This window comes from Aotus nancymaae, unplaced genomic scaffold (assembly GCF_030222135.1).
Source record: "Aotus nancymaae isolate 86718 unplaced genomic scaffold, 86718_ANA_hifiasm-v0.15.2.pri h1tg000003l, whole genome shotgun sequence".
In the NCBI taxonomy this organism is placed as follows: domain Eukaryota; kingdom Metazoa; phylum Chordata; class Mammalia; order Primates; family Aotidae; genus Aotus; species Aotus nancymaae.
The window spans coordinates 26383102-26397497 of record NW_026988414.1 but is presented as its reverse complement, the minus strand read 5'-3'; the positions used below and the strand labels follow the sequence as shown (position 1 = coordinate 26397497).

The window sequence follows — 14396 nt, the reverse complement described above, 5'->3', positions numbered from 1 at the left end:
AAAGTGATGAAGAGGTTTAGGAAAGAGATTTTCTGACTGTCTGCTTGCTATCATACAGGAAATAACTTAAAGAGGAAAGGGAAGAAAAATCCTAGACACTGTAGAAACATGGACTAGAGAAGTATGCTCTGTGTATCTCAGAGATGATCCTGGAGGAAGCGTGACTTTCAACATTCATGAGAATTTCAGCTCTAGGAATTCAGGGGAGAAGGATTCTCAGTCCATTTTGCCCTCTTGCTGTTTGTGACCATGTGTATATTTGTAACATCATTCATGATCTACTTTTAATGGTAATTGTCTAAGATTATACTCTGTATGACTTTGTTTTCTAGGCTTCGGGAGCAAGTTCTGCTTGAACATAGCCGACGGTTATGGAAATCCATTGACATTCCAAAATAATATATACACATAACTATGTATTTGTGTGTGTGGGTGTGTGTATATATGTATATGTATGTGTGTATATATATGTATATGTATATACACACACACACATAAATCAGCCAAAATCAGAGAAAAGGAACAGGGATTTAATACCTTTTTTATGCTTATTTTTGTCAAACATGTACTCCTTTCATACGGGTGGCTTTTACAAGGCAACTTCCGTCATTTAATGTTTTCAACTGTAATTGTCTTAATGGAAATGTTAAAATTCATATCTGATTAACATTTTTAATAACTTAGAGGAGATTTTAACTATAGTTATTTAAAATTAGGTAAAATTATTGTACCAAATTATGTCTAAAGTCTATTCAGGGGTGATTTCCCTGATGTGTGTATAAAATCAAGATCTTATTTTACTGATGCATAAGTCCTAGTAGGTCAAGACTAGGCATATGCTTTCAGATAAATAAGGAATTACTCCAATCAGTTTTCCCCAATCAAAGAAGCCATGTCATTTTACTTTTAGAAACAAACATACAAGTGGGCCCAATATGGGAATTTTCATAATAGTTCATACATTTGTCAGCCAACATTAAAAGGTAACCAACTCCTCAGGTATTTGTAGTTTACCCTAATGCTTCTATAAAAGAAAGTAGGTAAAAAAAGAAAAGGGTAGATAATCTTTCGTATGCAAACTTTTTCCTTATATTTTATCTTTCTTTCCTTTTTGACTTTGGTAGCATCCTCCACACATTTGTGTGCCTGATTTGAAAGGAAGCTGGGGCACCCAGCGAGTTTAGCCTTTAAGTTTCTGTGTATTGATTTGCAGATTAAATAATGCTGGGAGGAATAAAGAAGGGACAGAAACATGAAACATAAAGCATTGAAAATTCTGGTGCTTGGGCTTCTGCTTCAGAGGAACATCAGTGGCTTAGGGTTAAACGGCCATTTTATTCAAATGCTTACTATAAAATCTGAAAACATACTGGCAGGTGCTCTCCTTGGCAATTGATTGAGTATCCAGAGTTCTATGATGTTTAACTGAAGAATTGGCTAATGTTTTGATCCTCCGGTATGACTGGTTTTTCTTTTTTGTTTGGGGGTGGGTTTGGGGTTTTTTGCTTTTTTATTCCTGAAGCTTACCAGATATGAATGGCTAATTTTCCATTGTTCTGCTTATTGTAATGGTGAATGCTTTAAGAAAAAAAGTGTAATTTGCTAAGAATAATTCATGATCTGTTTATGCGATAACTCCTTTTTGTTACAATTTTTTTAAAAAAAGCTATTTTTGTTAATGTAAAGTAAATATTTCAGAGCAAATTTTTTAAACTTATTGCACTAAATACAGGCTCTGTACAAAAAAAAAAAAAAAAAGTCTCAGCATTTTATCATTCCATGGAAGGAGAATCTTTTGAAAGAAAGCATTGCCTCCTACCAGAACTAGACAGTGAATTAGACCGGTGTTATGGAAATGCATACAAGTAATGTCACTAGGGCTTAATAAGCAGCTGTTTGCTAATGTGCTTCCTTTCAAAGGGTTGGACCTTTAAATTGCTGCAAAAGGTAAATTGTATTTTTTTTTTTTAAGTATTGGTGTTCTTTACTATAGCTAGGCTAAAATTTGCTAAATGCCTTGGTTTCTTTTCAAAGTTCATGTAATATTTCTGATTTTTCAGAATATTTGCGGTGAGTCTGGATTTAAAAACACACACACATACACACAATTAAGAGCTCATGTATTAGCAAGATCTGAGAAACCAACACTGCAAGAGTAGCTATTTTGAAGGAATAATTCTCCTGAAGTTAACATCTAACATCTAGTATCACCAGACAGTATCACTCTTCTCTTTTATTCATTTGAAATGGAACAAATATAATTATGTAACTAACAATTGTCCAAATAGATGAGAGAGCAAATCACGTGAGAAAATTCAGAATACCATCTGTTTCATAGCCACACAGATTTTGGACTTTCACAAATGTTGGGAACTAAATTTAGAATTGGCAAAAGTCTAGAAGATGGGTATCAAAGCAGAAGATATTCCAGGAGCTAGCAATTTTAAGAGGTGTCCCTCCAAAGTGACCTGATGGAAGTCCTGAACTTGGAAATTAGGTTCTACTCACTTGGACATCCCTGCATCATGGACTGTTGCTGCTCCCTGTTCCATATGCTCACAATCTCAGCTATTTGGAAACCACCAGGAATGCTTTCTAATTATCATTTGCAACTAGAACTGTAATCAGAAAGAAATTTTGTATTTTTGTATAACTTGATTGTGTGCCATTTTATATAACAGGTCCTGTTTTACAAATAAATTTTGTTTTACTAACATTGTGTTTAGAAATTATGATCTATGTGTAACCATGTCATTTGAGTTGCAAATTAATTGCCAGGCTGTTTTCCTTAAGTAAATTCATGTGCCATATAGATATATGCAGATATGCATATATATTACACAGGCACGCACAGAGAGATATTTGATATGTGGAATATCACTCATGAGCTTTATTCCTTGATTAATTTGATAAGCCTCACAGAGGATTTTAAGCAATATTTAAATGTGTTGAGGTTATGTTTGGATATTCCTGCTGCCTCTGTTCATTCATTTCAAGTCATTCTTCAGCTAGCTACGGGCTGCCTTATTGCTATTCGCTCACTGCTTCCATCTTCTGCCCAAGTGAGAAGAATAGATGAAGAACAAAAATTTATCTGTGAAATGTGGATTCCAAAATAATTTTATAAATCATTGATTCTGTGTTGTGGTTTTTGTCTTTTTCTGTGGTGAATCTTCAAAACTTCATTCAGGACTCATATTTCTAGAGTTTTAGTTAGGGTCTTGTATTGTCAATTGTGGTAGTGACCAGAGTGTCATGGTTTCTGCCAACAGCTAATTAAGGCTCTGGTGCATAATTTAGGCCTTCTAAGCTCCTCCCTCAAAAATAAGGTCTTCCATAATGTGGAAGAGAAAAGTTATATTTCAGAGTAAATGCAAGAGACTCATCTTCTATGAGAGGCTTACCAGTGCAATAGTAATTAAACATTAGCAATTTAGCTAGAGCACTGAGATTGTATAATCCTTGCATGGATGAGCAGAGCTCAAACCCAGTTGTTCCTTTAAACCATTTAATGCAATGGCTAATGTTTAAGATTAAAGTTTTTATCCTATCCTATAAGATAATTAAGTCCTAAGTCACTACAACTTAAGTAGCTTAACTGTATGTTGGTCACCAAACTTTTTCCATAATGGTTAAGTGGGGAGGTACTTACTGAGTTTATTTTAAAATTATGCTAGAAATGTTTTTCCTTTGTAGAGATGCTCTCTTATTCTTCCCTGCCGCCCACCCCCCCGCCCCCGCACCTCCCACCACGCCACCATTGAAGGGCATTAAGGTTCTGATTGTAAGTTCTTTCCAATACCACTGATCTTGGTATCTCCCAAGGGCTCCCTTGCCTTCCTTGGACAGTTTTAGGATTTCAGCCCAGTAGGGGTTATGAGGCACTGACCCCTTCATTCTGGACTGACTTTGCTTTAGAGCAGAGTTATTACCTCTCCCTCCCTCTTGAAAACAGCTACAGGAACTGCAGGCACCACATATGTGTGAGACCACATCACTGCCCCCAAGGCTTCAACCATTTCCACCATGCACTATCACTAGCTACTAACGGCCACTTCAAGAGGTCTCCTAGCCTGCAAGGTAGAATTTTGTGATCAGTTCCAAAACCCGAACTGCCAGTAATGGTGACTTGAACATTTTATTTGATTTTTGGACAGTAACTTTTTTAAATTGGACTTTACAATAGCCTTAACATGGCCTCTGAGAAGTTTCCTCCAGAAAGGTCTTTAAGCTTTTGCTTTTCAATAAGTAAATTCTTTACTGCTTTTCTACTGCTACTTTAAAAAAATAACAACAAAACTCTCAGAGTTTGGAGGCTTATCAGTGTACCTGCAATAGTTAATTTCTGTTTTCATACATTCCATCTGACAAATAGGAATGCACTATAATGGCTTGCCTAGAGTTGTTAAAAAGTGGTCTGTGAATATATATTGAAAAAAATTGGGGTTCATAAGTAAATGCGTAACGCAGAGATTTGTGTATTCTGTATTCGCAGCATAGGCTGCCTTTTGCTTTAAATGCATATTCATGTATCTGTGTACTAAGAATGCATGTTAGCCCTTTTGAAAAGTAGGCACTGTTCATACACAGTAACTTCTTGGAATTAATTCATCTTTGTTAACTTAGTGGCTCATGGTCCAATTAAAAAAAAAAAAAAAGCAAGACCCTTGAGTATGCCAAGAGAAAATCTAAAGCTGGCAGACTTAAAAAGCAAAACAAAAATTACGTTGTGTACACTTGCAAATTTAGAATAACACACTTTTCCCATTGAAATTTCACCAGTTTGAGCCAAATTCTTATATTCCACAATTTAATTTTAAAAGGATAATTTAAATACAAGACTTAAATCTTTGAAAATATCTTTCTTATAGAAAACTTCAATGCAGTTTTTAAACTTACTGATTTCTGTGGAAAATCTTTCTTTTCTATAGAAATACTATAGTGCCCTTTCTTCCTCCCCATCTTGATTTTTGTACATGTAAAGACAAATGATTCCGTTTCAATATTGCATGAACATTTGCCACTTTTGTAAATTATGTGGACAGAATGTGTTATTTTCTAAGGAAATTCATTAGTAAATTTGTGAAAAATATATGAAATTTTTAGAGACCTATTCGCTATTCTTCAGATGCTCAGTTTTACAACTTAAATGATTTTCTCCAGGACATGGAGCTCAGAACAATAAAGCTTTTATTAATGGTCTAGTGAAGATCTAATTGAACATGGAAACATTGTAATTTACAAATGTCTCAGAAATTTTTCACTTTTATTTCCTAAGACCTGAATTTAATATTCAAAAAGAAGTTATTTTGAAGGGGCCATGGGTCTCTTTGAGCTTAAGAAAGTTATGGACTATGTTCCTCTCCAATGCTCATAGCATGTCTATGAACACTCAAAATGCTCGTAGAATTTCAGGGCCCTCAGGCTGCCAGCTTTCCCCCACTTCCCCCTTGGGCTGATGAACACAAGTCAAAAGCCTGCTCTAAAGTTGTTCTGATAATGTTTTTTGAAATGAAGTGTGATTAGGCCTCCACTAGAGATACTTTTGAGATGATACCTTCTGGCCTGGAATCATTTTATAACTTAAAAACTTTATGTAATTTAATAGCAAGTTAGGGAATAGAAACCACACTAATCTGCAGGAATAACAAGATGATCAACACTGAATCTTCATGATAAGATTTTGTTCCTTGGAGGTATGCGGGAGTGTACGTGTGAGAGAGAGTGTGTGTGTGTGTGTGTGTGTGTGTGTGTGTGTGTGTGTGTGTCTGTGTCCTGGGGGTTAATTCTGGGCAAGGTACCAGATTATTTGCAATGGGCCAAAATAATTCCAGAAGAAATAAATAGGGAATCCTTGTAATTAATCCATCAACTAAAATACTTGATTCTTTTTATTGTAGCTCAGATATGACGTTATGTGGCTTAGTGTTATCAGTATATTTATGTCTTAAAATATGTTTGTCAACATGTCCAGGAACAGTTGAAGATGATGATGAAATTGCAAACTCAAGTGTAGTCCATAGTTGGCAAAAAATAAATTTGGTAGAAAGTTGGAGGAGCAGATGCTAAAGGTAGAAATGCAAAAGGTGTTTTTTCTCCCAGCATAAACCAGGGAGGTGTTTTCTGTTTTAGAGTTTTCCAGTCACCCACTAGAGCAGCTTCGGACTGCTCTGCCAGTAGAAGACTGCTCTGCCGTCCCTAGTCCCTTATCTACTCCATCTTCTATAGGGAAGCATGTGGATTTCTTCACATCTGCACCTTACTATTAGGTAACAGTGCTGCATCTACATGGAAGGCTCCTTGGGCCCTTGAAAAACCAGGCAGAAATTATTCAAGGGGCTTGAAGTTCTTGTGAAATTTGATTCCAGTGGCCCATGATTTATAGTCAGACATCAAACCATTGCCTACCTTTTCTGAAGAAAGTGGAAATGTCATAACTGGCTGGTGAAAAAAGGAGAAAAGTCAGCTCCCTACCCTGCCCCACATTCCTAGAAGAGTTTTTTGGTTTGGTTTGGTTTTGAGACAAGAGTCTTGCTCTGTCACCCAGGCTGGAGTGCAGTGGCACAGTCTCAGCTTGCTGCAACCTCCACCTCCCGGGTTCAAGCGATTCTCCTGCCTCAGCCTCCTGAGTAGCTGGGACCACAGGCATATGCCACCACACCTGACTGATTTTCGTATTTTTAGTAGAGATGGGGTTTCACCATGTTGGCCAGGCTGATCTCGAACTCCTGACCTGAGGTGATCCACCTGCCTCAGCCTCCCAAAGTGCTGGGATTACAGGCATGAGCCGCCACACCCAGCCTAGAAGAACTTTAATGAACCTTCCACAGTAGTAAATACAGAGACCACTGGTGGGAATTCCCATGTCAGATAGAAAAGGGCCTAAATCCAGTGTAAGTATCTAAATTTGATTGTCCTTTTGACACAGAAGTATAAGACTTAAAGGGAATATTCTGACTTTCATGTATGAATCTGATCCACCCATCCTGTCATCTGGCATTATAATTTGAACTGTTGTTTCAGGAGTATGTGTTAAATCATAGGAGTAAAAGTAGGCATTGAAAACACTTGGGAATAATTGGGCAGATAGAATGGGTTCAATGGATCATTCTACCTGCCACTAGAAAATGTGAGCTCTCTCTTCATTTACCATGTTGATAATCAGGTTGTGACTTTTTCATAAATTGTACTAGATGCCACACAGGAATGTGACAATAATAGCTTTGGGGGCTGGACTGTTAAGTAGATTTTCTCCATCTTCTAGGTTCCTGTAGTCTGTGCTCAGAGCTTGCTTTTTGGCCCCTATTGTTTTTGCCTATTTTGATTTTCAGAGATGAGCACATGGGGACAGTTAACTTTTCTTCTGCTGTGTTGCCTTAGTGCTGCTAGATTGTGTTGTGTTGTGGAGTTTTCTGATTTCTTCCCTATATAAGGGTACTAAGAGCTCCATAATGAAAAGAAGTTGTTATAGTTTCTCAAAATATTCTGGACCACTGAATGCACTTCTAATAGATTTTACACCTAATGAAGTTAGTTTTGTGGTTGTTAACTGATTTGATTATAGGAGGAAAAAACTTTATCATGAACAAAAAGGCAGGGAGGAAAGTGTGAAGGGCATCACGTGAAATAACAGGGGCTTCAAAAAACAACCAAAGACAAAAGCCTATCTTCTGAAGACCAAAGGTCCAACTTTACCTTCTGGCTGGCACAGCCTTTCTGAACTCCTTGAGTTTAGAATAGAACTCCTGGAATAATAAGGCGGCCAAATTTAAAGATCAGCCCATACAGTAGGGACCTGCTATTGATCTCTCAGGCACTGAGTCTTCACATCCAGTGTCGAGCCCAGCCCAGCATATGGGGTGGAATGAGCAGAAAACACACATCAGTGTATCTTGATTTCTTGCAACTGTGTAATGTAGCATGAGAAGTATGTTGTAGTGCCACGTATTTCTCAATCTGATGCCTTTTTGTCTTTCTTTTTTTTGCCATTTGCATCCTATTTCACAGTGCCAAAATGAATTTTTGTATCTCGTCTTGTCTTTGTCCATTCTAAACTGGAGGATCGCAGTTAAGCCTTCCATGAATTCCATAGTTTGGGATCATTTACCTTACCATTATTTTGGGGTTTTTTTCTTATTACAGTGTCACTACACTGTATTCATGTGGGGAAACAAACATGTAGGTGCTTGAACATGCCCCACAGACACAGTTGTAGCCCTAGTATTTGTGACTCGTTACTGACACAGTGCAGACTTTACAGATGGAGCGTTATGCTCTCAGAGGACTTTAAAAATATGTATATTAAGCAATTAACTTTCTGGAGTTGGAGTTATCAAATCTTGCTGGGAAATTAACTTCCAAGAGCTCTGAATTGGATGGAATTCCATCTGGCTTCAGAGAACAATGAGCCTATATGAAATGGAGCTTTGAAATGTTTTTCTTGTGCAGAAATATGAACTAGAAACAAAAGTGCTGATCTAATGCTAAGTTTTCTCTGTGTACTGACTCAGTTGCCAGAATTATAATGAAAACTGTATTTTAGTCTAACAAATGTATAGAAATTTTTTATGTAATAAATAAAATTTTATAGGAAAGAATGTTATTGTCTGCTGTGTTGTAACACTTCCCCATGCCCAGAGTGGTGACTGATAAAATCGTGGGCAACATCTTCATTTCAAATTAGGTCAGTGTGCTGCAACGGTGCCCTAGAATTTCCTATCTATTCCTTTCTGTCTCTCACAGCATGTTCTGGGGGCCTAGGAATAGCAAATATAAATGTACTAAAACCAATTTCTGAAGTACAAAGTTTATCCACTGCCTAGCCAGGCTTCATAGCTGGAGTCTGAGTTGCCATGCGAATGCTAAGATTGCAACTGAACTCAATCATCAGGCAGAGTAGCATTCACTGTGCCTGGTCCAGTGCCCTGCACGTGAATTGAAGCCTGGATCTGTACTGAGTTTAATGCATTTGTGAAACTGGTGTGCCATCATGTAGGCAGTAGTTGTGCCCCATTTCGAGTTTAGAAAAATCAAGCTTTTTAAAAGCCAATAATTGTAGATAATATTAGGAACTAAGGAAGGGATGTTCTTCTTAAGTGGAAGACCTTTTCCAATACCATAAACCTCTCCTAATTTGTTTTGTTATTTTGGATTTTTCTTGAAAGGCTGCACTGTAAACTGTCTTACTAGCAAGTGTGAGCTGATGATAGTCCTGGTTGTTTATTCCGTCCTGCCAAAAGAGTTGTTACAGAATATTTGTGAGGTGTCTTAAACTTAGCTGAGGAATTTGGGATTCTGAAGAATATTAACCTATCTGGACTGTTCTTTCTTTTTTTGAGTGGTTCTGATGCAGATTTACATAATTTGTATTACATAGACCACCTGATGATTAAAGAGCCTGTGAAAAGCCTCACATCTAAAAGGTACCTGAAAGTCTTTTCTTCCTGTTTGGCCATGGAACGCATACTCTGTATTTAACCTCAAATCAAAGAAAATAAAGAAAAATCTAGAGGATTCTTTTAGGAGGCACAATACTTATGCACCCTATCTTAATATATAAGTAGTGATTAACATTTTAGCTGCTTTAAATAGCTGTACAGCTCAAAGCTCTTACACATGTTGAAAGGTTCAGAAAGAAGCCAGTACCTCGTGAGGCTCTTTGGCCTCATGTCTTTGATCAGGTGTTGTGGAACCAGCCCACTGAGTTTGTGCCTCTGCCAGGGGTGTCCAATCTTTTGGCTTTCCTGGGTCACACTGGAAGGAGAAGAATTGTCTTGGGCCACACATAAAATATGCTAACACTAACAATAGCTGATGAGCTAAGAAAAAAATTACATATATATATATATTTTTTTTTTAAGAAAGTTTATGAATTTGTATTGGGCTGGATTCACAGCCGTCCTGGGCCACATGTGTCTTGTATGGGTTGGACATGGGTTGGACAAGCTTGGTTGGACATGGGTTGTCCAACCCTTGGCCATGGGTTGGACAAGCTTGCTCTACACATTGTTTTTTCTGTTTTTTTTTTTTTTTTTTTTAACTTGTGGCAAGTAGTAGTGAAAATAAGAACTGCTTTATGCCTTTAATTTGACAATGTGCCTCATTTACTGTCCCGATTCCAAGAAAAATAATTTTAGCAGATTCACCTAGGTTAAGTTTAGGATTCCAGAAAAAGTAAAGCTAAGCTATTAGACCATTTCATGGGCTTATCAGCAATTTCAATAGAAACCTTAAAGCTCTCTAGGTACTTACAAGCTCCCTGGCCAGGACTGTCAGACTAGAGAGGCAACAGGAAGGAATTGCCTTCAAGGCAAAACAAAGCGGCTTTCAGTCAATCTCAGGTTGCATCCTGTAACCTCACACTGGGAGACAGGATATTAGGTATTTGTGGTTGGTCTACTCACTCCATCTTCCAGAAAGGATTCTCACAGCTTACAACAACATAAAACAATTTTAACACATATGACCCACACATACAAGTTTTGTAATTAAGAGGCAAATCGAAAAAATTGAGGAAAGGAGATTAGCTATATGAGAAATCCTAGGCTAGGTGTAAGACTAAATTCCAAACTTCCTGTCGGTCCTGGCAAAGAGGAAATCAAGAAAGGTACATAGTTTTAATGTTAAATTTGAAAAAGCATAAATTAAAGTTCAATAAGAAGGACTGGGCAGGCATTCACAATGATGTAAATAATATTTAATAACTTGGAATAATGTTTACAATATAGTTAGTGAAGAAAGCAGGGGCTCAATCTTATAAGTAAGAATATTTATTTCATATAAATGAGATCAAGCAAAGCATTGTTGGCCGGGTGCAGTGGCTCACACCCTGCAATCCCAGCACTTTGGGAGGCCAAGGTGGGTGGATCATCTGAGGGCAGGTGTTCAAGGCCAGCCTGACCAATGTGGAGATACCCCGTCCCTACTAAAAATACAAAATTAGCTGGGTGTGGTGGCAGCACATGCCAGTAATCCCAGCTACTCGGGAGGCTGAGGCAGGAGAATTGCTTGAACCTGGGGAGACGCAGGTTGCAGTGAGTCGAGATCGCTCCATTGCACTCCAGCTTGGCAACAAGAGCGAAACTCCATCTCAAAAAAAAAAAGAAACGAAAATCGTTTTAAATTACAACGTAGGTATATTCTTCTTTAAGACTTCTGACTCTTCTGAAGTTGTCTACTGTCTTTGGCATTAACACCACCAATAATGTAACCTCCCGAAAGTACAATAATATGAAATATTGATTATTAAAATGGATAAAAAATCAGAGATGCTTACGAAGCCCATTGAATGTAGATTCCTAGTGTGTGTGTATGTGTGTTTTGAGACAGAGTCTCACTCTGTCACCAGGCTAGAGTACAGTAGCACAATTTTGGCTTACCGCAACCTCCACCTCCCCAGGTTCAAGCAATTCTCCTGCCTCAGCTTCCCAAGCAGCTGGGACTACAGGCACCTGCCACTACACCTGGCTAATTTTTGTATTTTTAGTAGAGACGGGGTTTCACCATGTTGGCCTGGATGTTCTTGATCTCTTGACCTCATGATCCACCCACCTCAGCCTCCCAAAGTGTTGGGATTACAGACGTGAGCCACCTCGCCCATCGGTTCCCAGGTTTTTATAATTTATTTGCAATGTTTATATTTCTCACCTTCATATAACTTGAGAGTAGAGTTTTAGCATTTTTTTGAATTTTTGCAAGGCATTCAACCTTTCAAAGGATTAATTTTTATAGAAATGACTTTTCATATTCATTGTTTTTATCGATATACAATAATATTTAAATAATCCTGGCAGTAGTGTAACCACCACACCTCCATAACATGTTGAAATATACACATCTGACCCTTGCTAAGCACAACCACCTGATGCTCAGAATGAGCACACAGAACACAGGCCTCTGAGTGGAAGCCCCTCTCCAGGAACATTCGGCGTACAATAGTCATCAGCCAGTACATTCTACAGGAGGTTGGAGAAGATCAGTTAATGTGGCAGAATGGTTAAGTAAAAGTCAGCTATGAGAGCCATCTGTTTACATAAAAATGATAATTATGTTTATCTTTGTGGAATTATGAGTAATTTTCGTTTTTTCTTTGCTTATTTGTATATTTAAAATACTCCTCTATGGTTTTTAATAGGAAAAATTTATATTAAAAACAAATAGCCGGGTAAGATAACAAAATGATAGTAACTAAACCAGTGTGATAATAGGCCAATGGAATAGAAGAAAAAGTTTCCAAAACAAATTGTATTATTTGTAAGGGATTAGGCCAGGTGCGGTGGCTCACGCCTGTAATCCTAGCACTTTGGGAGGCTGAGGTGGGTGGATCACCTGAGGTCAGGAGTTCAAGACCAGCCTGGCCATCATGGTGAATCCCCATCTTTATTTAAAAAAAAAAAAAAGGGATTATGCCTAACATAGAATATATCTAGAATGAATAAGGAAGGGAAGAATCCATTTAATAAATTGTATTTAGGACAGTTGGCTTTCAATTTGAAAACAAATCTAAGTCAAATTTAAATGGATTTAGGATTTTTTTTTTTTTTCAGTTAGACAAGAGAGGTCAGGAGAAAGAGTGGAGAAGATTTGATAAAATTAGAATAGAAGACATAACAAATGATAGACTTGAAATAATAGGATGATAGAAATGATAGGCGGGGATTAGGGAGATACACACCTCACATTTCATGGAAATTGTGATGAGTGAGGTCCATTTCAGATGCATTTCCTAAGCATGCCCACAGCAGTGTGCTAAATGTATCCACTTTCATTCAACAAACCTTCCTGGAGACCTCTTCTGGTCAGCCAGTTATATTCTGGGCACTCAGTGCTAAATACTCCCTGATCTTAAGTAACTCACAGCCCAGTGAGGGAGGCCGAGAGCAGTGAGTGATGATAAGTAGCGGGTGCTTTGGAGCACAGAGGAAGGCGTTGAGGTCATTAGGAGAAGCTGTCTCAGCTGAGTCTCGAAGGATGAGCAGAGATTAGCCAGATGACGAAGGGGTGGGAGGGTGATTCTACCCAGAATAGAAGCACTTTGGCACTCATATAGCAACATGAGGAATACAAGCCATTCAGGATGTCCAGAGCAAAGAAGATGTGGGTTTGCACTAAGAGGGAACCATCCTGGAGAGGATACAGGAGTTTTACATGTGTGTTCAGACCTACAGTATGAGTTCTGGGGAGCCTGTGATAGGTTCTAAGCAGAGGAGCGATGTAGCCGTATGGAGACTGCATTGAGAATGGAAATTTAGAAGAGAAAGACTTAGGAGGAAGGAAGCCTGAGCCAGGGCCTAAGAGGAAGACTGGAGAAGAGGAGGATTCCAGCGGGATATCCAACAGGCTTCATAACTAATGAAATTAAAGGGAAAGGGAAAATAAATCATGAAGGCCTACACTCAGGATGATGTGTGCCACCTTTTCCTTTAAATATAGGGGCTTGTACCAGATGATCAAACTCATCTAAGCTCTGATTCTCTACTTCATTGAATATTGGAAATATTTGCCTTTTCTGTTCAATGCTAACTGTTGTAAAAATCTCTGAAATAAAAAGGAACCCATTAGAGAAGAGTTGGAGGTCCTGAAAATATTGATCTGTGCCAGCAAAAAATGTTTTCCTCTGATAATGATTTCTGGTTTTCGGCTCCCAACATAACAATGGCTTGTGTGGCTTAGGTAGTTGCAGACAAACTTTCTCTCCATGACTCCAACTCTGTTCTTCCACATTGTCACCCTAACCATTTGTGTGCTTCTATGCTAACAAGCGATAACAGGCAATGTGTTTTTAGTGTATGTATGTTTATATATTTATGCCCCTTTTGTTTTCCAAAAAGGCATATATACAAAAAGATTTATTTTTAACCACAGGCTGAAGTGCCGTAATGCTGTCATAGCTCACTGCAGCCTCAAACTCCTTAGCTCGAGTGATCCTCCCACCTCAGCCTCCTGAATCGCTGAGACTACAGGCATGCACCTTCATGCCCAGCTTTTTTTTTTTTTTTTTTTTTTTTTGGAAAGAGACAGAGTCTCACTTTGTTGCCCAGGCTGGTCTCCCAACTCCTGGCTTCAAGCAATCTTCCCACCTTCGACTCCCAAAGTGCTGAGATTACAGGTGTGAGCCACCATGCCCACACCAAAAAGGTTATTAAGCTAAAAGTATAAAGACAAAGACAGGAAGAAATAAATATGCTAGACTCTAGGACTGATATGGTCACAGTGCATTGAAGCCTTAAATTCTTTCAGCTTCCTTAGCAACCCTATAGGAAAGGAAAACACAAAGATCTATAGAATGTTATTCTCTAGTAGAAGAAGGTTTATGCATTCTTCAATTTACTGTGGAAGCAAAAATAACCCACACATGGCTCTTAAATTGGGATTTGTAGATGCTAAGCTGGGGAAGT

General features: G+C 38.2%; 1 protein-coding gene across 3 annotated transcripts in view; it reads left to right on the top strand.

Annotated features, from left to right (window-relative positions):
- SLC44A1 (solute carrier family 44 member 1) overlaps positions 1 to 14396 on the top strand; it is a 197288-nt gene that overhangs the window by 152212 nt on the left and 30680 nt on the right. The window contains exon 16 of one of the 3 annotated variants that reach the window (XM_012439083.2): positions 333 to 2716. The exons of the other annotated variants lie outside the window; for them this stretch is intronic. Within the exon in view, the coding sequence (XP_012294506.1) occupies positions 333 to 356 (24 nt within the window). The 3' untranslated portion in view covers positions 357 to 2716. Of the gene's footprint in view, positions 1 to 332; positions 2717 to 14396 lie in introns of those variants that run through there. 3 annotated transcript variants of the gene reach the window in all.